Genomic DNA, 22,775 nt, shown 5'->3' with positions numbered 1-22,775 from the left:
TGGAGCTCATGCACGCCCGATTACACGGCCCGGATCAACTATGTAGGCGTTATCGCGTTGTCAGAGCGCACTCAACTAGCCACACAATGCACTTGATCCTCCAGAGAAGAGAAGCGGCAGGGAGGAGATTGATTGATCGAAGACTACATGACGCAGTATTCCAGTACCTCCCTGCTCCATCACCGCCAGGCATGAATTTGCCATCGCGATTCATCCCTTGCCCTCGAGATCACCCGTCCCCTCCTCAACCTTTCCCATCCATCCCTCCACGCGTATCCGAGCAAAGGAGCCATGCGTACCGCCGCCGACAATCGAAGAACACTGTGACAGCGCAAGCCCATCTTGGCATCTGAGAGAGAGAAGGTTCCACCCGGCACGAAACGTGGACGTGTGGGCTGCTGGTCGCCGGGCCGATTTTTTTGCGTGGTTGACTCCACGATTCGACCTTTTTTTTTGGGGGTGTTTTTTCTTTTCCTTCTTTTTTTTCTTTTCCATGTTTGTAGTAGAGGTAGTAGTGGCGACAGGTATGGGGATAATGCTGGTACCTCACGCGAAGAAAGGTCGCGCGCGTGGTCGTTCAGTCATGGCGGCCTTGGAGAAGCGAGTAGCCGAGCTACCTTTGTTTCTTCGCTTTCTTGATCTCCCGCTTCTTTGACGACTCGGCCTCTGTTGTTGTGGCCTTCTTCGTGGCCTTCTTGTCCTTGGATTTCGACTTGGACTTGTGCTTGGTGTCGGGCTCCGACTCAGAATCAGCTTCCTCTTTGACTTTGGCCTTGTCCTTCGACTTCTTCTCAACCCTACTGCGCTTCTTGGGCTTAGAGTGAGCGTCGGAAATCTCGCCGTCAGATTCCTGGCGTTTTGCATCGACATCACTGCGCCTTTTGCGCTTCTTGGGCTTGGCGGGAGCTTCGGAGATCTCGTTGTCGGATTCCTTCGCCTGGTGATCATTCGCGCGTCTGCGCTTTCTCGATTTGTGCGGGATGTTGGGCTCGTGGTCCTCGTCATCGGAATCCTGCCGCTTGCCCTTGCTCTTGTCCTTGGTTCTTGAGGCAGCAGACTTCAGATGCACCACTTTCTCTTTGCCACTTCCTTTCTTCTTCGGCTTAGAAGGGGCAGGCTCGTCATTCTCGGGCTCGTCGTCTTCTTCGTAATCTTGAACCTTCCGCTTCTTCGTCTGCTTGGCCGCCAAAGCCTTGGAAGCTGCACTCTCAACGCCTTCTTGATCGTCGCTGTCGTAGTGCGATGTGTAGTCTGAATCCCAATCCGAGGAATCTTCTCCAAAAACTGCTTGATGCCTGTTGGGACCCTTTTCATTGGTTCGTGGCGGAACAGAGTCCTCGATCGATCGAGCGACAGAGTCTGGATTCTTTACGGGAGAAAAAGAAGGAGTACGTAATGGCAACTGGATGTTTGAACCGCCATTGAACTTCCGCAAGAACTTGTAGACACCTTCGTCACCATCCACCTCGTGAAAGAACTTCAGTGTTTCAGGGAACCAATTGGGATGATGCAGCTGGCTCTTGAAGGTTTCATCAACCTCAAGCTCTTCGTGAGATTTGTGGACAGGCTTCTGGGTAAGCGCTTGCACGGGCTCTTCGGTGGGCGCTTGTACAGACTCTTGGGTCGGCGTCTGCATGAGCTCCTGCACAGGATGTTGGCTCTCTCCTGCTCCATAGGCTGTATCCCTCAAAGCTCGCTGTCTACCAGCTTCGAAGCAATTGACCCGCGGGCCATGGATGGCGCCACAGCCATCGCACTTTGGCGTTCTGCATTCTCCAACGTGGTCAAAGCCGCATCTATCGCAATGCTTTAATCTCGAACTGCGATCTGTGACGCCAGCAGCCACGCTCTTTTGACCTTCGACTTTCTTGTCCAGAGTGTCGGGAATCGCAGCGCTGCGAGTTCCACTGTCCGCAGGGTTCAGAGCCTGAGAAGCTTTGAGGGCATCTCTTTCGGTTCTTTGCTCCGCCGCATGGAAACAGCTGACACTGACAAGATGGTAAGAGTGACATCGGTGACATTCAATCGCTCTGCAATTCCTCGTGTGGTGGTTGTTGGCACATCGAGAGCAGTGCTTCACTTTGTCATTTTGCGGGTCGCGTGAGCGATCCTTCACAGCTTGCCGGGCGATTGCACGACGTGCTCGGGGAGAGTCGGTCGGCGCAGTATCTTGGAATGTAGGCCGAACATCATGAACTGGAAGGAGCTCATATTCGACATCCTCCTCAACTTTGATCTTCGGCTCACTTTCATTCGGGAGGTCACGCTCGGCAACTGTGTCGCCCTTCTCTCGATTCCATTCACTAGGGTTAGACCTGTGAACCGATTGATGATGCATTCCGGCGGCTGGGTAGTGGTCAGCGTAGCGATTATCGTAGTAGCCAGCGTAGTAGTCGGCGTAGCGGTCAGCTTGACGGCCATCGTAGTGATCGTTGTAGCGATCATTGCGGCGATCATGGGAGCGTTGATTGTAACGATCATCGAAGTGGTGGTTGTAGCGATGGTTGTAGCGGTCGTTGTAGCGGCCGTTGTGGCGATCGTTGTAGCGGTCGTTGTGGCCACTTCGACGATCATTGTAGTCACTTCGATAGTGATCTGTGGAGCGACGATTATGATGCATATCGCGGCGCTCGGATCCGCCAATCTTGTTGTGTCGACCATTCATCTCACCAGACTCTGTGGTGGGTGGATTGAAAACCTGCGGTTTGGAGGGCAAAGCGTGGTGGGTGACAGGAGGTTGTGTAGGAGCAAGCTCTGGATGCGCACACTCGTCGCGACGCGATGCTACTGCTGTGGCATGGGACACATGACCGGCAGGGTCAGAAGTCTGGGCGACACGAGTCGAAGAGGATTTCGCTTCATGAAAAGCGACGGAATCCTGAGAGGGCCCAGCTTGCTGTGGTTCAGCAGGAACCTGTGACAGACCTGATCTCCTGTCCAGAGCAGGCTTGGTCGGAATTCCGGAGGCACTCGGTGCAGGTTGCGTCGAGGCTGGCTTGCTGGAAGTACCCAAAGCGGGACGCGCAGAGGGACTTTGAGCGGAGCCACTGATTGTCGAGGAAGAGGAATGGAAAGGACGGCCAGGCTTCTTGGAGCTGCTTCCCTCGGAGTGAAGAGCGTCCGCTCTCCTGTTGCGATGAGCGGCGGGCTCCGTTGGAGGCTTCTGTGGCGTCATTGTGGTGAAGGGGACCTTCTCGATATTTCGATTTTCCGTCGCGGTGCGTAGCTGCTTCCACTGTGCTTAGCTTGCAAACATCATAGCAGAGGAGCGACTTACCTGAGAGCGAGGGCGAAACTCGCGACGGGCTGCGCGTGCGGCAATCGTGAGGGAGAGGGTGAAGAAGAAAGAAGAGGGAGCGAGGCGCGACGAAGAAACGCGTCCCTTAAGCCCACAGCAGCAGCGGCGGCGGGGCTCGAGGTCCTGAGGAAGGAGCAGTCGAGTTGGGAAGGAGCGGTCGAATTGGGCGACCTCGCACCACGACGAGGAAGGAGCGCGCCTGCTTCTGGGTTCTGGCACATGGCCGACACGCACGCAGATGCTGAGCGCCCCCTGCAAATGGTCACCGCAATGCAGTGATGAAGGTCATTGCAGTACCGCGCCAAAAATGAAGAGAAAGATCGCAATCGACACACCATGGCCTTCATCAGATTGGCAAATTGAAGTGTCACTACTTGTCTCCCAAGCTCTTTCTTGATGGCAAAGGAAAATTCGATACCTACATGCACACTCAAGGCACACCTGACTGCAAGACCAACGACCTCAGTCAAGGAAGTCAGCTATGGAAGTCTGTCATAGACGACAGCACAGTGGGTTGCAAAAGAACTGGCGAATCCAAGGCGGTGCGTGGTGTTTGAATGCTCCCCGTGGATATCCTTTCCAAGCTCCAACGTCCAAGTCTTTGGAGAGCAAGTTGCTCGATCACTCCCTGTGTACACATACATGTATCTTGATTTTCAACTCACCAAACGACGGAGTCCGAGAAGACAACCACAAGGAGCATTCGAGCACCCCACCCCGAAGTTGCCTTTTCTTTTGCTGGCCTCTGTGACAGCGCCCGAGACGGAGGGCCATAATTCTGAGCCAGGTCAACAAGTGCCTCTCCTTTCCGCTTGAAATCCAGCACGTCCAGGAAAGGCGTCCATTATCGAGAAGCTGGCCTCAAGGTCTCGCAGGCCGACATCACCCACCAGCGCCAACCAGACCAATGCTTACAAGATCGCAGACCAGACACCACGCAATCACGACGGCACCACAAAGCCGACCCACCTCAGCAGCACCTCACCACCGTGCTCGATCCAGCAGGCGGACTCTCACGCTCCGCTCCGCACGCTCAAAGATCAATACCAAATCTACTCAACGCTTTTCCAGCGGCTGAGTCCATGCTTTTCCGATGGATGGCCTTGGTGTTGCAGTGCGGTTGCAACAGCCCGTCGTCGCGGCCGGTTGAAAGCACACCGAAGCGCGGGTTCGTCCTCGCAGAGCAATGGCCAACTGATGGTTTCTTGTCGAGGAGGCTTGGCCCTGGCTTGTTTGCGTACACATGTGAGTCCAGCTGGAATATGATTTCCTTGACACTTTGATGGTTTGCCGGCAGTTGACAAGGCTCGTAGCTTTCTGCTGAAGGCGATGGCGAGTCTCATGATCGACTCATGGCAATGTTGGAACAGCAGAAGAGGAATGGATAGCGCGAGATTCGTAAGAGGCAGTAATGAAAGTCGGCGGGCTGAGATGCCGATTGTGGTTGCATTCAAGCCGCAACGGGGAGAGGTCGAAGACAAGACTTTTTGGTCGACGTTTAAGTTTTGGCGCTATGCAGGTTGAGGCTAGCGGCCGCAACCAAGCCCACGTAGGACCCTTGGACACCAAAGAGCTGGGCAGGCGGCACGGAAACCATGCACTGGTGCACAAAATGCAAGTGCCGGCATCGCGGTTCAAAATTCAAGCAGACGACGTCCAATTGCATGGCGGAACGGATGCAAGGCTCGAAAGAAAGCTCATAAATATTTACAGAAACTAAGTTGACATGGTTTCAGCCGTCGGTAATCCCTTCCAGTCCGATCTTCCGTAAAGTGAGAAAGCACATCATTCTGTACGGTGGACTCACTCCTCATCGTAACCTTGTCCCATCTACAGTTTCAAGCCTTGGTGACAAAGCGCTTCCCCAGTGTTCAACTTTTTCACTCACCCCCTGCTCGTGTCATCGCGTGTCCATCATCAAACCCCCTCTTCAATTTAGAAGAGAGCGCCCGCCAGTCTAATGTTGACAGTCTTGGTTTGCGTGTAGTTGGCCAGCGCCTCCTCGCCAAGCTCGCGTCCAATACCGCTCTCCTTGTAGCCACCGAAGGGCAGCGAGTGGTGCAGCTGGTTGTAGTTGTTGACCCACACAGTACCGGCGCGGAGCTCGTTCGATACGCGAATGGCTGTGTTGATGTCCCTGGTGTGAACCTGCAAATGATCACAAATCAGCCATGAACGATTGCAAGGGTGTTGGTAAAGCCGCAAGGGAGCGGAGGAGGGGTAGTGGGGGCCGAGCTTCGGGTTAACGCAGCCCGAACCGCTGATCCAACACAACGACATCCGGAGCTGGGACCATTTGCGGAGGAGCCGGGTGGAGGGTTGCAAGATGCGTGGTTGGTTGTAGGGAGGAAACTTACAGCTGCAGCCAATCCATAGTTCGTGTCGTTGCCGATCCTGACGGCCTCGTCCGCATCCTTGAACTTTGAGATGGTCTGTCTCGGCATTAGTCAAGCTCGCAATAGTGGGTGCTCGGTGGAGGGGTAAACTGACCACGACGGGACCAAAGATCTCCTCGGTGCCTATCCGCGCGTCGTCGGGAACGTTGGAGAAGATGGTTGGCTCGATGAAGTAGCCCTTGTCACCCTTGCGCTTGCCACCAGTCTCGAGAGTTGCGCCGGATTTCTTGCCGTGCTCAATGTACCTATCTTGATGTTAGCGATTGCAATGATGGCAAAATGGCGGGTTCCTTACTCCATGATGCGGTCAAACTGCAATTGGGAGACCTGGGGTCCCTGGAAAGTGGCAGCGTCGAAGGGGTTACCAACGACGTTCTTGGTGGCGCGCTCCTTGAAGCGAGCCAGGAACTTGTCGTAGATGGACTCCTGGACGTAGATACGGGAGCCAGCGCAGCAGCACTGGCCGTGGTTGAAAAAGATACCAAAGTTGGCCCATGAGATAGCGTCGTCGATATCAGCGTCCGCAAAGACAATGTTGGGGCTCTTGCCACCAAGCTCGAGCGTGACCTTCTTCAGGTTGGAGCCGGCAGCAGCCTTGAGGATTTGACGACCAACAAGAGTCGAACCAGTGAAGGCAACCTTGTCAATGTCCATGTGGGAAGCAATCGCCGCACCAGCAATTCTGCCGAATCCAGTGATGTTGTTGATGACTCCAGGAGGGAAGCCAGCCTCCTTGATGAGGGTCGAGGCAACGAGAGCGGAGAGGGGAGTTTGCTCAGCGGTCTTCATGACAATCGTGTTTCCGGTAGCAATGGCAGGGCCAATCTTCCATGCCCACATGAGCAGGGGGAAGTTCCAGGGGATGATTTGACCGCAAACACCAATCTAGTACCAATTAGATATCGCCATATCTACGCACTGAATGCAAATCTTACCGGCTCCTTCTTGACGTAGGCGAAAGTGTCGTTGTTGGTGGTAACGACCTTGCCCTCGACCTTGTCTGCCCAACCTCCGTAGTATCTCAGGGTAGAGGAAGCCATGCCAACATCAACCTTGGCCATGGACAAGGCCTTGCCATTGTCCAACGACTCCACAGCGGCAAGCTTGTCGGCGTTCTTTTCGAAGAGCTCGGCGAGCTTCACCAGCAGCTTTCCGCGGGTCTCGGGAGTGACTTGTTTCCACTCGCCCTCAAAGGCCTTACGGGCAGCATTGACTGCAATGTCGACATCCTTCTCGGTGGCCTCGTGTACGGAGCAAATGACTTCTTCGGTCGTAGGGTTGATGACCTCAAAGGTCTTGCCGTCTACGCCCTTCACAAACTCGTTGTTGATGAAGCTGTGGAAAAGCGACGTGAGCTCAGAGCGGCACATATGTAGGATCAGGAACACTTACAGGCCAGTGGGCTGCTCGTACTTGCCGGTAGACGGCGTCGAGAGGGTAGTAGAAGTCATTGTGAAAGGTTGGAGAAAGGGGGTATCTTGGGAACAAAGAGAAAGGTGATTGTGGGAGAGGACGATGGATTGAATGCACGCGGGGTAGTCGAGATCCTTAAGTAGGTAGTGAACTGGCAAAAGAAGCAATCCCACAGGGGCCGGTCGTCTTGTCAGTGGCGATTAACGCATACGGGGCTAGTAGCTTGGACTCGGGTTGAAGGATGGTGAGGGGCCCTCGGGCTGAAGGCGGGGTAACAGCTGCGAATCAGGAGCCTGGCGTCGACGCGGACTTTGGTATCGCGCAAACCTCTTTTGCTCTTCCACCCTGGGCGTCTTGGGCAATCCAGGTCCACCTCTTTGTTCATTTCCTGCAGCTCAACTGCCCCGTTGAGCCCGCCTCAACAGCGAGGCCCTGCCAGAGCCCCACGATAGCACCCCAGAGCCCCACAGCTGCCTCGCCAGCCATCTTCCTTTCGAGCGGGCGCCGAGCAGGGGTTTCCACGGGCCCTCATCCGGTCACCGAGGTAGACGAGCTTGATCAGGCAATTATTCAGCACATTTCGTTTTTGTCGTGCCCGCCTTGGCTTTCCATTGTCGGACGGTGCTCTCTTGATCCTCAACTCCGGGGGCGTCCCCACAGCCGCGTCTGGGGCTGGGGCAGTCTGTGCTTTGAGTCGCCCCACAGTACGGCCTTTACGCCGCCGTGCTTGCTGTGCGGTGTGCGGGCTGTGTGTCGTCCATTCACGTCACGCATGACGCACCCACTCATGTCATTTTGTCCATCACTGCTGGCGCCAAGCATCGTCACAATGAGCGTGCTTTGACCGTTATGGATTGCCAATATCCCCTGGAATTTTTCTGCTGGTCTATGTGTTTGCAAACTTCAAGTCCGTCCTTCCACAGGTCCAATCCGCCGCCGCCACCAGAGTAAAGGGGTTGTTGGAAATTCAGAAAAAGAAAAGGCAACTCCCAGCCGTCCCGAAAACGCATTCTGATCGTCGAGCGCGCAGCCTTGAAATTCATTTTACAAGTGAGAAGGAGCACCGGTGGGCTCCGGTAGCAATGAGTAAGGCAAAAGCCAGACCTTGAGCCTGGGCAGTGTTGAGTGGTTTCAATTTGTCATCTCCTCATCCGATTGGCAAGCTGCCTTTCTTCACTGTCATGGTCGTTAGTCCGCCATCCTCAACTCGTCTCCCGCATGTCACTCACCATAACTTCGTCCTCCATGCCAGTATCACCACCGTTGGCAACTGCCTGGACAGCGCCACCGTTCGTCGCCATGGCAGTGTCGCCCTCCGCCGCGGCTGGGTTGGCGCCGTCAAAGTAGTCTTGCATTTCTGCGTCCAGCTCCTCCGCCGTCTTGGGCTTCGCGCGGTTGGCGTTTCTGCCACGGCGCGGCTTCTTGCCAGCTTTCGCGGCCGGCTTGGTAGCAGTCGCCGGCTTAGGCTGGGCCTTCGTAGCGGGCTTCGGTTGTCTTTCGAAACGTTAGCGGAGAACAATTAGTTGGTGAGCAATGCGCTTACTGAACACGCTCAGAGAGCGTCTTGGCCGGGGCCGGCGCAGGGACCTCCGAAGCACCGAGAATGACTTCGACCTGGTCTCTGTTAGCGGTTGCAATGCGCTTTTGTCAAAGAGAAACGAACCCTCATCGGCCTGTTGTCGACCTTGATACCGTTGTATTTGGCAGCAGCCTGAGCAGCAGCACCAGCCTGGGAGAAGATGACCGTAGCAACGCCCCGGCTCTGGCCATTGGGACCGTACGTCAGGAGAACCTTTTTGACGGGTCCGACGGACTTGCTGAAGTACTCCTATGAAGAATGATGGGATTAGTCGGGAATCACCACAAGAGTTTCGAGTCCTAGACGATCTTTGAGCGCGAAGAACGAGCACGGCTTCTCGACACCAACGCGACCAGGCGGCGGTCCAAAGAGGAACATCATTGGCAACATCAGTTCAGCGAGCCAGCAGTGAGAGTTAGTAGACCAGTGGACCGGATCAGAATCATAGCCCGAGCTCTTTCCAAGCGGACCAGGGTCCAGGATTGTGGGCCGCGCCGAGGATATCCTCCTTATCCTTTCCGCTCAGTCGGGTCTCCTCAACAAGGTTCAGTGACTCTTCAGCTCGGATTCGAATTGCTCCGTGATGCAGTGAGAATAATCGCCTGCGCGTCTCTGGTTGTAATTCCGGTGGAATGAGAGCCGAATGTTCTTTCGGGTTGATCCGTGAGCCGCAGGTGCAATCCAAAATCAAGCCGTCGCATCCGCCTGAAGTGTCGAACATCCAGTCTGCGACCGAAGCCATGGATGATCCGGATCAGGTGTCGACGACAAGAATGACTTTGCTGTATCCAGTGTGGTGCTGTGCTGTTCACTGCTGCTCGCTGACACCAATGCTGCCAAAGACAGTTTCATAGTCCAAGTCGTAAATGGGAGGTACCGATGAAGGTAGGTCCCGACCAGCACTCTTAACCATCCGCATCTCTCTAGATGAGCTGCTTGCCAGGCAGTCAAACATTCTGGAGAAGATGTACGCAAGACGGTGCAACAGGGATCTATCCAGCTCTCTGCATCAGGCATTTGAAGTGCGAGCAAGAGAATGCAGGAGATCAGCCTTGTTGGAGTGAGGTCTGCCAGCGTGTGCGAGCGGTATCTGAAAAACTTCCATGTGCCCCCCGGTGGTTCTCAAAGAAGATGCGAGGATCGAGCGTCTCAAAGGGAACGGCGATAGGAGTCCAAGGCTAAGCGGCCTTCGCGCTCAACATACCTTTATTTGAGCTTCATCGACATCATGAGGCTGGCTCAAGTTAGAAAACAATTCAGTGCGATGGTCAGAGAGGACATACCAAGTTGCTGACAAGGATCTTGCTGTCGCCAGAGGCTTTCGCAGGTCCAGTAGGGATGGGCTGCGCAGAAGGCTTAGAAACCTTGGTCTTCTTCTTCACACCTCCAACAGGAGCGGCGGCAGCAGCGGGCTTTCCACCGACGGAGCGGCGAGCACCCTTGGCGCGAACGTTCTTGCGGCGGTTGGCCTTGAGAATGTCGTCGAGAGACTGGTTGAGTTTGTCGGCCATTTTGTTCAACGGCGAATTTGTTGGTCGCGTTTGTAATGTGGCGAGGTGAGACTTCGATCGGGTTTATGCCGAGTCGGAGAGGTGCGAAGCTGGCTAAGCTTCGAGTGAGGGCAGAAAGAGCAGCTGGCGGTGGGGAATGCCTTTGGAAAGACCTGTCTTTAGAGACGGGATGCAGGAGGCGCGACAAGCCGGAAGACGAGCGGCAGCAGGTTGCAGATGTGTTGCGAGTGTGAGCTCGATGAAGAAGAGTTGTTGAGCGATCAGCCGCGAAGGTGAGGCAGGCTTTTATCGCGTGGTGGTGGAAGCGTTGATGGAGTGATGGGGTTGAGCAGAGGTGGAGGATGGATGAAGAGCGAGGGTGATGAAAGAGGGAAGCGCAGGAAGCCTAGGCGTTCAGGTCGCGCTGGCTCGAGCACAGACCCCCTTGCGCTTTCAACTGGCTCTTGGCACAACAACAGTCACACTTGACCGGCGATAAGATTAGATTAGATGCTGCCCGGACCACGCCCCAAGTCACCGCAAGCTCGCGACCCATTGCATGTCAACACTTCGCATGCTTCCGCTACAGAGAATGGGCTGGCAGAATGGCGCTTCCAGGGGTCAGTCGTCAGTTCAAATTGTCCGCTCTTGCTTGCGCTGACCTGATACAGTGGAAATCTTTCAAATTCTTCGATGTTTCCCAAGTTCAGCTGCCCGACGATGAGAGCTCGTCGCTCTTCGAGGTATCCGATCCGCGTCGATTCGTACGAATAGATCCTGACATTCCATAGAGAGGAAACATAACTGCGGTAGCCTCTGGGTCGGAAAACCTCTTTCTGGGCAGCGCCGATGGTATCATCCGCATCGTATCAAGCGCCTTCAAGGTCGTCCGCTCGTTCCAGGCCCAAGAAACCGGCGCCATCACGCACATCAAGCAAGTCCAGGGTACCTCGTTACTTGTTACAATAGCAGAAGATCTCCCCAATGAGCCGACTTTGAAAGTGTGGGCGCTTGATAAATTGGAGAAGAAGACTTCCATTCCACGGTGTCAATCAACTCTGACTATTCACAATGGCCGGAAACCCTTTCCTGTCAGTGCCGGTAAAGCCGCACCCCTCAAAGTCGCTGACATCTTCTAGATCTCCGCGTTTGCCGCCATGGAGGACCTCTCGCAACTCGCAGTCGGTTTCGCGAACGGTGCGGTCACAGTGGTGAGAGGTGACTTGATACACGACCGAGGCGCGCGACAACGTACTGTTTTTGAGACTGAGGAGCCCATTACCGGCATCACATTCAGCGAAGGAAATATTACAACCCTCTACATTGCGACCACCGGCAAGATCTCGACGCTCGTAATATCAGGAAGAGGCCAAGGACAGCCTGCTCGGTCTCTGGATGAACAAGGCTGTGGGATTGGCTGCATGACTGTCGACAAAAGCACTGGAGATGTCATTGTGGCCCGGGACGATGCCATAGCGACATACCGGTTGAATGGCAAGGGGCCGCAGTTTGCCTACGAAGGCCCAAAAAAGACCATCGCCACCTTCAAAGAATATATCGCGGTCATTTCGCCTCCTAAAGCCAACACTATTACAAGGAATCCAACAATGCGCGCCTTCGGAAGTAGTCATGTTGATGATTATTTCTCGACTTCGAACTTCACCTTGCTGAACCCCGAGCTGCACATCATTGCACATCAAGAGGCCCTCTCAGCTCAAGTGCAGACTGTCTTTGTGGAATGGGGCGACCTCTTTCTTCTAACATCAGATGGAAAAGTAAGATTCCAAGGCGAAAGCAGTCGAGTGGTCGAGTACTGATATGCCTTAGCTCTTCCGATATCATGAAAAGTCACTGCAGCAGAGACTCGAACTGACTTATCAAAGGAACCTGTATCCTTTGGCAATCAACATGGCCCAAAGAGCCGGAGTAGATCCTGCGCAGATGAACATCATTCTGAGAAAATACGGCGATCATCTCTACCACAAGGGCGATTACGATACCGCGATGCAAATGTACCTGAAAGCCATCGACAACACTGAGCCGTCCCAAGTCATTCGAAAGGTAACCCTAGCCAAAATGCATCTACTCAATCAAATTCAATTCTTACACATCACAGTTTCTCGACTCGCAAAGAATCCACAACCTCATCGAGTATCTGGAAGAGCTGCATGAGCATCAGAGGGCAACGCCGGACCACACGACGTTACTTTTGAATTGCTACGCCAAACTCAAGGACGTGGAAAAGCTAGAGACATTCATCAAATCGCCCGGGGACCCGAAATTCGATCTCGACACTGCCATTTCCATGTGTCGCCAAGGTGGGTACTACGACCAAGCCGCCTTCCTTGCACGCAAACACAACGAGCATGAGTTGGTCGTCGATATCCTGATCGAAGATTCAAAAAAGTACGCCGAGGCTCTCGCATACATATGGCGGCTCGAACCGGAACAAGCGTACCAGAACTTTCTGAAATACGCTACGGTCCTACTTGAACATTGCCCAAAGGATACAACGCAAATTTTCATCGATTACTACACCGGTTGCTTCCGTCCCAAGAAGGATGCTGTCATCATTCAAAATGCTCCAGCTTCCTCTGGTGGCATGGGCATTGCAACTTCTGCGGTTCAAAATCTTGCCGCGCTGTTACCTCTACCTTACATGAATACCAGTAGCATTCAATCGCCGGGTGCCGGAGACCAGAAAACAACTGCCAGTCAGGCTCAAATTATTGAGACCACGAGTGATGAGACGCCCATTGAGTACGAGATTCCAAAGCCGCGAACGGCCTTCTCTTCATTCGTGGATCACGGCGACGAGTTCATAGTTTTCCTGGAGGCATGCATCGACTCCCAGGGTTTGAGCGAGGATGACAAAGGAGATCTCTACACGACTCTATTTGAGATGTATCTGCACACAGCAGCCAGCAAAAAGGGCGGCGAGAAGCAAGATTGGGAGAACAAGGCCAAGCAGTTGGTCGAGCGCAAAAACATTTCCATCGACAGTTCAAACGTCCTTCTTCTCTCCGAGCTCACCAACTTCAGGGATGGTACCATTCTCGTTCGGGAGCAACAAGGATTGCGTGCAGACATTTTCCGCGCCTACACTGCTGCAAAAGACACATCTGGTGCCATCAAAGCGCTCCGCAAATATGGACCCGAGGAGCCGTCATTGTACCCTGCTGCGCTTGCATATTTCACGTCTTCCCCCGAGATTCTCGAGGAAGCTGGCGACGAGCTGGACGCCGTGCTTCGGAAAATTGACGAAGACGGACTCATGGCACCACTTCAAGTCATTCAAACGCTCAGCAGCAACGGGGTCGCTACCATGGGCATGATCAAAAGATACCTGGCCACAACCATCGAGCGTGAGCGCGCCGACATTGCAACAAACCGCAAAATGATTGCCACATTTGCATCAGACACGGCGGCAAAACGTGCGGAGCTCGAGGCTCTGAACACAAAACCTCTTGCCTTCACTGCCGCTCGCTGTCAGAGCTGTGGCGCAGGACTGGACCACCCGACGGTTCACTTCATGTGCAACCATTCTTTCCATCAAAGATGCTTGAATGTTGATTCTGAACGCGACGTCGAGGACCCCATGAGCAAAGTCGAATGCCCCAAGTGCGCGCCACAGAATGCGACAATCCGCGCGATCAAGAAGGCCCAGGAGGAAAGCGCGGACAGGCATGACATCTTCTTGGACGCATTGTCTCGAAGTAGGGACAAGTTTGGGACTGTGAGCGAGTGGTTCGGCAGAGGAGTAATGAGTGCTGGATCTCAAGAGTAGGGTTGGACTTTTGAGTCTTGTTGTCCAGCACAAACACTTTATACCAATTTTCTTGTTGATACTTCTTCTGTTCATCACTTGTAAGGTTGGACAGCTGACAGAAATAAGGCGATCTGTTGCATCCATTTGGGCTTCAAACTTCAGACCCGTACCCGCCAAACTCCAGGTCAAACACTTTGAAGAAACATCATCACACTCCTCACAACACACTGGGTACTGGAACGGCGCAACCCATGAAAAAAGCACTTGGCCTGCTCAAGATTCAGCATCAGGCAAATTGACCATCAACCCTTCCAAATGAGGCAAACAATGCCGCAACCTGCGTTGTCGCCTAATACCGGTATCGCACTAATTGCCTCTTTATCCACTAGCTTGATGGATGAAGAGGTTATCTGCCAACGAAGTCAGATTTTCATGCTTACTCTGCGCCAACCGCAATGAAGCTTTGAGCAATCGGTATGCATACCCAACAATTCCATGGGGTAGAAGCCGAAATTCTACCCCACAGTTCAACTCCGCCGGCGGCATCAAAATATTTTGTTGATGAGGACTTGCTGACTGCGAACACAGCACAGGAACAGGCCTTAGGGAACACTATTTTCTCCCTTTCGTTCTGAGTTGCATCAGTCTGCCTCTGCGCTCAAAGTTGCCTAAAATAATAGAAGACCAGCCCAGCTCATTGCCAAGATCGCGCTTGACAGGCGAAGACGCCTGGGCATGGAGAGAATCACGCGTTTGGTGGAGAGCAGAGCTAAATTTAACATAAGGTTGAGCCGAAGCATCGCAGAATTGACTCCATCAGCCGGGCTTCGCCCCCAATGACTGGCCAACGGCTGCAAGAAACAACACAAATTTCCGCTAAGACAGCGCGGATAAACCCGCGGTACGGCAACTGACCAGTAGCATCCCTACGTCAGCGCGACAGAGTTGTTAACTGTTTGCCTGAATGGCGTCTCCCCCCCCCCTCTGTTGCAGTGTCGCCGTATCAACCTTGCAAGCACTCCCGAGCTTCCCGGCGCAGGCATTTGGGAGATGCCAGTTGAGGTACCGTCACTAGACGCACCAGCCACGTCCACCGCGCTTGTCAATTCGACCTTCTCCCCACATATACCCGAGAACACGAGCGCGAGCGCGGGCTCCTCTTTGCTTGAGCTTGGTTGATCAAACGAGAGCGTGCCCTCACTCTTACCTCGTGCCGTGCCTACCTCATCCGGCTGTCCATATCGGACTATTGATCGTCCCGACGCGCTGCTGAGGCCAACGCTTGTCGATGGGTCTCCCTGAACCTCTTTATCCAGAGTTGTGGTGGCTCAGTAGCTCGTGTTTGTCAAAAGATTGCCAAGGGCCGAACGAGAGGCATTGCCTTAACGCGCCGTATTATCCTTAATCTTGGCTGTCAAGGCACGTGCTGGTATTGTCGTGTAGCGGATGCATGGGTCCTTTTTAAAAGTGCGCAACGTTCCACCCTTTTCACCATGTCATAAAACCGGCCGCATTTGTAACTGGACGTTTGACCATCGCTCCAGGAAAAATGGTGTTGAAGACCACAACTGCTCTCGTCGCATTCGGCAGTCTGCTCATCGGAGCAACTGCTTCACCTATAGAGGTTCCAGCAGGCAGTGTTCCAGAAGGCAGCTATCCAGCAGACAGCGTCCCAAACAATGTTCCAGTAAAAACCGACGAGAATGCCGACACATGGTTCATCTGGTCTGACTCGTCGCGTACGTTTTCCAGATCGCTTACAAAACAAATCTTCGAATCCACGCTGAGACTGTTCAGGTTGCGAGAACCAGGAACGAATCCAAGTCGTGATCAGGGACTACAATGACAGGGACGAGAAGGGGATTATCAAGTCTAGGCCTGACATCCAAGGAGAAAAGCAGCCCACCGGAGAGATTCTCTTCAAGCTCAAGTCGCCCTTCTACGGATCCTATGTTCTCAGCGACACTCAGGGCCAAACATACAAACCGCCTGAGGTCAAGATCGAGCTCTTCGAAAAGGGCAAGAAGCCGGCTGGACGCGCAACGTACGAGCCCGGCTCGCCGCCCCGCGAGTTCGACAGGCTGCAATGGAACCCCGACGAGAAGGTTCCGAATCAGAAAATCCTTCGGCCAAGTCTTGACAACGACCAGGAGATGACGTCGAAAGAAAACCCTGATGGAAAGTCTTACACTGTGTCATTCAGTCCCCTGGTCGGCAAAGAGGACAGTGTTGAGACCGACACCTACGCAGACACCCTCTGGATCCTTTGGGTATGGATCTTCAAATCTTGTTCAGCAAAACACGCGTCGCTAACACCGCCAAGTGCACCGGCGAAAAAGAACGGATGCTCCGCACATCGCTACGTACTAGACTCCAGGGTGACCGCCCAGCGCCTTGTACTTCAAGCTCCTCGATCGTGCTAACCAAGTCACAGAGAAACAACCTCCCATTGAGGAGAGCAAAAGCGGTGCCGGTGGCGGAACTTGAAATCTTGGTCAGCAGCGCTTCTTCTCGGTTTCGTACCTTCGCATTTCACACCCGCCGTGTGGATCAATTTATGAAGTCAATTTCCACAAATTATCGAATCCACTTACGGTGGCAGTCGCGCCTGTCCACTTGAGGGAAATTTACCGCGTGAGAGTTGCGATTTGCGACCAGGTCCCAACCTTGAACCTCCGGTTCTTCCCTGCATTTAACCAAAGCTTAATACCAGTATCAACATCAACTTGTCCTAGGCATTACGCGGCACTTGTTATGTCTTCACCATCTACAGCAGCAGCAGTACAAGCTGGTGCTCAACTGTAACCGCATCAGTCAATCCCTGCGAACGATTGGGCATGATCGGAACTCCACTGGCCCTGTTACTTAAGTTACACGCTTGGTCTCAACACAGTGCTTCTCACAGGTCTATCCATTGAACCTTCATCGCGGCCCGTCAACAAGTTGAAGATCAAGGATTGAATATCCAGAGCGCCTCTCTACGCCTTGATTCTGGTTTGACTCCTACCGCAGCAATTGGACTCCCCGCAGAAACTAGCCTCCTACAGCCACTAGATCCCCCACAGCAACAAGCTTCAGGCGAGTAATGCCCATGAAAGCGGAACGTGAACACCCGATAGCAAGCGCATACACGCGGTCCTCTCCCCATCCTGTGATTCTCCGCATAGCTGACATTGCTATACCCTCTGAACAAATCAATTCCACATCAGCAATATTAGCTTACCGGTGAGCTGGCGCATGGGACTGTCAGGCTCCCATTGCATAGGCTCCCACTGCATATACGAAGAACCGATGGTGTGGGCATTTGTCCTGTTGGTCTCGCGGCTGGACCTTACTCTGAATCAGAAAAGCACGCGCGGGCAAGAGGATCCAGACAGGGTGTTTTGGTGGGTAGGACGAGTGCAAAGGCAGGCAGGTAAAAAGCAAATGTGTGAGCTGTTTTGATCCATCAGGCATCCCTTTCCTGAAGCGGACACGGACGGGCGAGAGGGGTGGATGGTGAGTCTGGCGCCTGGAGTTGAGGTGCGCTGGGCAGGCCTGCAGAATCAGAAGAAAAGACCTTTGCGCAGGGGCTTTCTACGGGTATAAGGACAGAATGTGGTGTTGCCCGCCTGGAGCAGACTGGGGTCTGTGATAGACGGTGAGGGTGTGCTGTTTGACTTTCGCGATGCGGTTGAGGCGTTTTGAACGCTTTCCCTTCCCCTTTGAGGCAAGTCCGTCCAGAGCGTTGGGTCAGATGGCATCGCTCTGGACTTGGTGCCTTGGTTGACACGGTTGGCCTCATCTGAAGATGCACGGCAGCCTCACCTGTTGGCGGCTTGCGGGTCCGTGGAGAAGTCCGGCGTATGGTACACCTTTGGGTGTTCAGGGGCAATGTATCTAGCTAAGTTAGAATGCCCAAGATACGAAGACCAACATGCCTTCGACATGCTCGGGCATCTCCGCTCCACACCAGACCACCATCTTCCGACCGTGTTCCAAGTCAGATCTTTCCCACTACCCGGTCTTCGGTCTCGATTAACAACTCCGCTGATACGGGACGTGGCACTGCTGGCGCCTTCCCTCTGCGCGAGTCTCGCCGCCTTGGCTTGGCGATGATGCCAGGACACACTCTCTCGGGTGCAGTGCTTCGGTTGCTGGATATTCCGTTTCAAGCCCTGATCCCCATGTCGCTGGTCGTCACCGCTCCTTTGGATCATTGCCTGGTAGAGCCGAGATTGCCGCATCTCTCTGAATTTCCCTAAAACCCGCACTGCAGGCTCCCGGGTGCTGTCCTGAGGTTGATTGACGAGACGACTCTCGTGACCGCCTGCTACAAGTCATCCGGACCCCCTGTCTCAGCCATTGCCGGTGGCTCTTGCCTGGCGAAACTCCAGCCTTCTGTAGGTCGGAGGAGCCTTGGAAGCTGTCAAGTCCAAGGCTGTCGAGTGAGTGAGCGCCAGGGGCTCGGCCCAGTGGAAGTCGAGTGGAATTTCCCACCAGCCACCAGGGCGTTGGATCCTTCGCGCCATGAAGCAGCGTGCTTTTCTTCCCCAGTTTTCAAACGTGAGGATCACCAGATCTTGGCTTGAGCAGCATCGCAAACGGTTAGCCCGCTGCCGGCAACATCAGACTAGAGTGCAACATTCAGAGTAGCGTCTTCTCATTTCAAAATTCCGATTAGCTAAAGGAGTGATTACTTTTCACTTACAAATTCGCCAGGCTTGCTTCTTCCTGTAGGATTCTGCAAGCGAAGCGAACCGCTGTTTTTCTTTTGATACGCTCCGAACGCCACCCAAGTGAGCTGCACGCAAAGTGCTTTTTCCCTTTCCATTGGAACACTTTGCCATGTGCAAGCTTCCCTTGTCCTGCAAGGTCGATCCCACGAGGGCCTGAAAGTAAGCAGAGAGGAGCACGAGCGCGAGGACGGGCATGGGGTAGTGAACAACCATTTGCTACTTGCAGTTGCCCGGGTGAAGAACCCAGAGCGCCAACAGCAAGGCGCCAACAACGTACAAGACTTTGTACGGTGATGGCGCAGCTCTGGCTGCGGGCGCAGTCTGTCCATCCGGAGTTTTCTTTTGACAGTCGCTTAGTAGGAATTAGGTAATTGGCTATGGAATCACGCACCTTGTCTCCTGATGAAACGTCACTCCTGGCGAGAATGTCCTCCTGCTTCTCGAGGTCGCGGCCCAGTGGGCTCATACGTTTGCTGTGCTCAGCAGACTGCGCTGTCTCTTGCGTTTCTTGCGGCTTTTGCTGCCTGGCATGTTCGGCGGCGTCTCTGATTACACTGTCGGCGATGGACGTCAGGTAGTTTGCAAGATCCTTTCCATGCTCGGGTTCGATTTCCTCCTGGTCCATTGTCCATTCTGTTTTCAACAAAGGCGCAGCCTCGCGGAGTTTCTCAAATGTCAACGAATTCCAAAACTCCGGTGGTTTTATGTTGAAGAGCTGTGCAACTTGCCGCCGAGAATACTCTTCAAAGTACCAACTTGGTACCATAGGGAAGCGTCTGTGTGGGTATCTGGCCTCCCCTTTAGCTACCGACCATCTTGAAAGCCTTTCGAAAGCAAATGCAGCGGCGGTTCCCGGTTCGGGGGGAGCAGGACGGGCCCGAAAGCCCTTTTCAGCGTCCCACGTCTGTGCACTAAAGCCGTCGGGTTCCTGGAATTCAGACTTCACTTTTGCTGCCGCAATCGACTTGAGAGTGAGAGAAAAGTCACCCTCCTGTCCGCCGAAGAAGCTGGTTTTGATGTCAGTGTTGACTGACTCATTTAGCAGGGTACGTCTCTAATTACCTGCGTATCATGATGCCGAATCTTTTGATGTTCTTCAAGTCCAGTTTAGGGGCATCGCGAGGCTCCCGGCCTCTGTATGAAGCACGGAAATATTTCCAGGGCACAAACAAGGCCATCTTCGCAGCAGAACACTTGTTGTGTTGCGCTCTGAAATTGAATTCGTACGAGATTGTCGACTGCTCCCTTCCAGTATCCGGATCTGGAGGGAGCAACTGATTCTTGATGTTGAATGTGTACATCTTGTCTGATTTGCGAGGTCAGCACAACTCTGCTTGGCGTGGACAAGTTTTGCTACCTTCGCTCTTTTCTGTGGTCACCATCACGATCTCAACGCCTTCATAGTCTTCGAGATTCCAGGTCCGGTCGTCGCCGACAGTACGCTGACTGGCAAATCCGGCACCCCCAAGGGTCTTGATGTCGAGATTACCCCAGAATCGGGCCACGTCGTTTGGCGGCAAGACCTCGAGGTGTGACTGAGAGATATCAATGATTGAAACTTCATGATTCGGTAGTGGCGCTCGGTGACTTACGATGGAACTTCCGCCGCGGACGCGATCATCGCTCGCAGTCCAATCTTCCGGGTTCCAAGCGCTGCCAGTCGTGATGAGTTTCTATCAACTGAAGAAATTCGTCTGGAAATCTTACACGTCACCTCCGAACAAGTACAATCGATTCGCAATGGGATCTTCGCGCTCCATTCTGATGTTAGTGAAGTAGTTGTGTCTGAAAGGACGCGACACGGGACAATGATGTAAACTCTGACGATATTGGGCAGGCGCTCGGGTCACCAAGCTATTCCATTCACGGCCCAGATTACCAGCTTTCCAGCTAGCGCAACGCTCTCTGCCAATTAGATGCACTATATTTTACAACGTTCCATTTTCGGCCAGCACGCGGCGCTCGACCATGCAGTGAACACCAAGACCAGTCTTCCATTGACCGCTTGTGTTCCAACACCTGGCTGCCAAACTTCAGCCTCAACAGGGTAGCCGTCACATCGAAGATGGCAGCCGTCCAGTACACAGACGAGGACCTGTTGCACGAGCCGTACAATCCATTCTACCACGTGCTGCCGACAAAGCCCGTCATCATCAACCAGTGCGTAGCATGCTGTGGCTTTGAAACGGGACCAGGCTGATTCGATTGATGCATCAAGAGACAACAACTATGATCGTTTTGTTTTCACAGAACGTCCGATACTTGGGCCTCTTCTGTTTGCGAACAACACATCGGACGCAAGAGATCACTGCGCGAATGAACGGAGTACGGATGCGATGACCCCCGACTTGCTTTTCTCAACCGAGTCTGACGTCGTGACCAAGCTTTCCTCTCATGGCTCCGTCTCTCCATATACATGGCCATCGTGTCTGTCGCCATCGTGATGAGCTTCCATGTCAAAAGCCAGCCGTCTGAATTCGGTATGTCACGTGGGTTGAATGAGATTTCCTCGACCTTTTCCCCAGCAGTTGATCACGGGCACAACCCTCCTCAGCTGACCGTGCTTGCAGAAAGACGCATCGCGCTGCCGTTTGGCATCGTATTCTGGCTGCTTTCGCTCGCGTGTTTGGCATCGGGAATGGCGAATTACATTCACACCGTCACGCGGTACAGTACCAGACGGGCTTTGGTACAGAGCGGGTGGAAAACACAAACTGTATGTGCCCTTTCTTCTCCAAAATGATCCTTTGCAACTCACTGGGGGAACAGGTCTTTACGGTCGTGGCGATAGCTATTGTCGCAGCTTGCATTTTGTTTCTCTCCACTAACGCAAAAGCGAACAAGTGAGCAACGCCCCTGCAAGCTCCATGAATTTACGATCCCAAGTCATTTTGCCGTATCCATGTCCCGTATTTGTGTGCAACGACAGACGCATTGCCTCCCTAGGTTAGAAAATAGAAATTTAAACGTCAAGCATTGCCCAAGTCGTGTCATCGACAGTCGTGTAAATGACACCTGCCCCCAGCAGCTCGTCACCCGCCTTTGCAACGTCGGCCATGTCCAGGCCCGACTTGGCCATGATTTCCTGCATGTGCAGGCCCTCGTTGTTCTGCGGCGCTGTCCGCATAATGTTGACCACCTTCAGTGCAAGCTTGCTGAGTCCGCTCAGGTTGGGGTTGCCGCTTGAAGCACCTGCATCGTATCCGCCCATCGGATGATCAACGTTTCCATTGCCATTTGCAACCTGCGCAGGCTTTGCATCATCCCCAATCGGACCCTTGGTGAAGAAGAGGTGCACCGCTGTCGCTTCGAGCAGATGATACGAGATTTCGTTGTAGTCGGTGACGGGCCGGACAATGTGGCCACCGACGTGGCGCTTGGTGCCGTAAATGCGCAGCTTCCCGAATACGCGGGCATATGCATTCTCTGTGAGCTTGTTGTCGCTGGAGTCGAGAGGGTTTTCGGCTTCCGAGTCGACCCATTGCTTCACCTCGACCGTGCCGGTGCCGTCGTCGAACTTGTATGTTATGTTTGTGCTTTGTTTCGAGATGTTGCGGATCTGTCCGACGAAGGTGATCTGTACAGCCTCAGTCTGAGCTCTCATAAAAAGACGTCCTCCGTGTCCGTACCTGCGATACTTCTTGGCCGTCGACGCTGAACTCGGATTCGTGGATATTGTGTGCATCGTTGATTTGCTTGATCGTGAGAGGTCTGAGGGTGTCTTTTGCGTAGCCCTACGATACATTAGTAACGGTTTGGCCTCGAGATACAACTAGACATACCTTTGACGCGCTTCCTGGGCTTCCTTGACTGCCGTCACCGGGAATGAAGCCTCCACCGCCAGCACCACCTTGAGCACCGTAAGAGGTCGTCGAGTAGTCGCCGTAGTTTCCGTAGTCTAAATGATATTAGCAATTATATGAGGTCTGTACAAGGCCACAACGTATGCATACCCATTGTGATCGGTGGCGATGAAGTTGTAGAGCGGCTTGTCGAACGATCGGGCAGGCAACACACGTCCCCGTGCCGCCGACGCGAACGCGCCTTGGTAAACGCGCCTCCCTGCAAAATTGAGTCACGATAAGATAAGCGCGAGTCATTAGCTTCCGCTG

At 53.6% G+C, this 22,775-nt stretch overlaps 8 protein-coding genes across 8 annotated transcripts; 3 read left to right on the top strand and 5 right to left on the bottom strand.

The window, feature by feature from the left end:
* Positions 1 to 434: 434 nt before the first annotated feature.
* Positions 435 to 2,053, bottom strand: BKA78DRAFT_311043 (uncharacterized protein). Its single transcript, XM_066888179.1, has one exon. It carries the CDS (start codon positions 1,634 to 1,636, stop codon positions 614 to 616), a length of 1,023 nt encoding a protein of 340 aa, XP_066745190.1. The 5' UTR covers positions 1,637 to 2,053; the 3' UTR covers positions 435 to 613.
* A 2,908-nt stretch (positions 2,054 to 4,961) lies between these two features.
* Positions 4,962 to 7,496, bottom strand: BKA78DRAFT_311040 (aldehyde dehydrogenase, allergen Cla h 10). The gene is made up of 6 exons (XM_066888178.1): positions 7,087 to 7,496; positions 6,630 to 7,029; positions 5,990 to 6,579; positions 5,789 to 5,939; positions 5,656 to 5,730; positions 4,962 to 5,446 (listed from the first exon to the last, which is right to left on the bottom strand). The coding sequence occupies exons 1-6, from the start codon at positions 7,143 to 7,145 to the stop codon at positions 5,234 to 5,236; spliced, it is 1,488 nt and encodes a 495-aa protein (XP_066745189.1). The 5' UTR covers positions 7,146 to 7,496; the 3' UTR covers positions 4,962 to 5,233.
* A 400-nt stretch (positions 7,497 to 7,896) lies between these two features.
* Positions 7,897 to 10,545, bottom strand: BKA78DRAFT_311034 (uncharacterized protein). The gene is made up of 5 exons (XM_066888177.1): positions 9,970 to 10,545; positions 9,891 to 9,920; positions 8,771 to 8,935; positions 8,651 to 8,721; positions 7,897 to 8,601 (listed from the first exon to the last, which is right to left on the bottom strand). The coding sequence occupies exons 1-5, from the start codon at positions 10,195 to 10,197 to the stop codon at positions 8,310 to 8,312; spliced, it is 786 nt and encodes a 261-aa protein (XP_066745188.1). The 5' UTR covers positions 10,198 to 10,545; the 3' UTR covers positions 7,897 to 8,309.
* Positions 10,546 to 10,781: 236 nt separating this feature from the next.
* Positions 10,782 to 13,963, top strand: BKA78DRAFT_351752 (uncharacterized protein; the record flags this gene model as incomplete). The annotated part of the gene is made up of 6 exons (XM_066891233.1): positions 10,782 to 10,796; positions 10,848 to 10,919; positions 10,968 to 11,267; positions 11,316 to 11,951; positions 12,004 to 12,237; positions 12,293 to 13,963. The coding sequence occupies 6 exons, from the start codon at positions 10,782 to 10,784 to the stop codon at positions 13,961 to 13,963; spliced, it is 2,928 nt and encodes a 975-aa protein (XP_066745187.1).
* Positions 13,964 to 15,494: 1,531 nt separating this feature from the next.
* On the top strand, positions 15,495 to 16,432 carry BKA78DRAFT_351751 (uncharacterized protein; the record flags this gene model as incomplete). The annotated part of the gene is made up of 4 exons (XM_066891232.1): positions 15,495 to 15,684; positions 15,743 to 16,215; positions 16,269 to 16,308; positions 16,380 to 16,432. 4 exons carry the CDS (start codon positions 15,495 to 15,497, stop codon positions 16,430 to 16,432), a joined length of 756 nt encoding a protein of 251 aa, XP_066745186.1.
* A 3,177-nt stretch (positions 16,433 to 19,609) lies between these two features.
* On the bottom strand, positions 19,610 to 20,312 carry BKA78DRAFT_239354 (NADH:ubiquinone oxidoreductase intermediate-associated protein 30; the record flags this gene model as incomplete). Its single annotated transcript, XM_066883899.1, has 4 exons — positions 19,610 to 19,670; positions 19,726 to 19,969; positions 20,021 to 20,198; positions 20,256 to 20,312. Coding segments are annotated over 4 exons (540 nt in total), but the record flags the coding sequence as incomplete, so codon positions are not given.
* Positions 20,313 to 20,728: 416 nt separating this feature from the next.
* On the top strand, positions 20,729 to 21,510 carry BKA78DRAFT_249166 (uncharacterized protein; the record flags this gene model as incomplete). Its single annotated transcript, XM_066884448.1, has 5 exons — positions 20,729 to 20,823; positions 20,882 to 20,988; positions 21,048 to 21,143; positions 21,234 to 21,379; positions 21,433 to 21,510. The coding sequence occupies 5 exons, from the start codon at positions 20,729 to 20,731 to the stop codon at positions 21,508 to 21,510; spliced, it is 522 nt and encodes a 173-aa protein (XP_066745184.1).
* A 115-nt stretch (positions 21,511 to 21,625) lies between these two features.
* On the bottom strand, positions 21,626 to 22,620 carry BKA78DRAFT_351749 (single-stranded DNA-binding replication protein A medium subunit; the record flags this gene model as incomplete). The annotated part of the gene is made up of 4 exons (XM_066891231.1): positions 21,626 to 22,240; positions 22,293 to 22,397; positions 22,446 to 22,561; positions 22,596 to 22,620. 4 exons carry the CDS (start codon positions 22,618 to 22,620, stop codon positions 21,626 to 21,628), a joined length of 861 nt encoding a protein of 286 aa, XP_066745183.1.
* Positions 22,621 to 22,775: the final 155 nt, after the last annotated feature.

This window comes from Phyllosticta capitalensis, assembly GCF_038381095.1.
Source record: "Phyllosticta capitalensis strain CBS 128856 chromosome Unknown BKA78scaffold_4, whole genome shotgun sequence".
In the NCBI taxonomy this organism is placed as follows: Eukaryota; Fungi; Ascomycota; class Dothideomycetes; order Botryosphaeriales; family Phyllostictaceae; genus Phyllosticta; species Phyllosticta capitalensis.
The sequence above is the reverse complement of the archived record's forward strand: the minus strand, read 5'-3'. Positions and strand labels throughout refer to the sequence as shown.

Bases quoted from the DNA above. Each gene is read 5' to 3' on its own strand.
- BKA78DRAFT_311043 (XM_066888179.1), bottom strand. From the start codon at position 1,636: ATGCAGACGCCGACCCAAGAGTCTGTACAAGCGCCCACCGAAGAGCCC.
- BKA78DRAFT_311040 (XM_066888178.1), bottom strand. From the start codon at position 7,145: ATGACTTCTACTACCCTCTCGACGCCGTCTACCGGCAAGTACGAGCAG. The intron at 7,030-7,086 runs GTAAGTGTTCCT...GCTTTTCCACAG, and splicing joins TACGAGCAGCCCACTGGCCT to CTTCATCAACAACGAGTTTG. The intron at 5,447-5,655 runs GTAAGTTTCCTC...GATCATTTGCAG, and splicing joins ACTATGGATTGGCTGCAGCT to GTTCACACCAGGGACATCAA.
- BKA78DRAFT_311034 (XM_066888177.1), bottom strand. From the start codon at position 10,197: ATGGCCGACAAACTCAACCAGTCTCTCGACGACATTCTCAAGGCCAAC. The intron at 9,921-9,969 runs GTATGTCCTCTC...AACTTGAGCCAG, and splicing joins AGATCCTTGTCAGCAACTTG to CCTCATGATGTCGATGAAGC. The intron at 8,602-8,650 runs GTAAGCGCATTG...ACGTTTCGAAAG, and splicing joins ACGCTCTCTGAGCGTGTTCA to ACAACCGAAGCCCGCTACGA.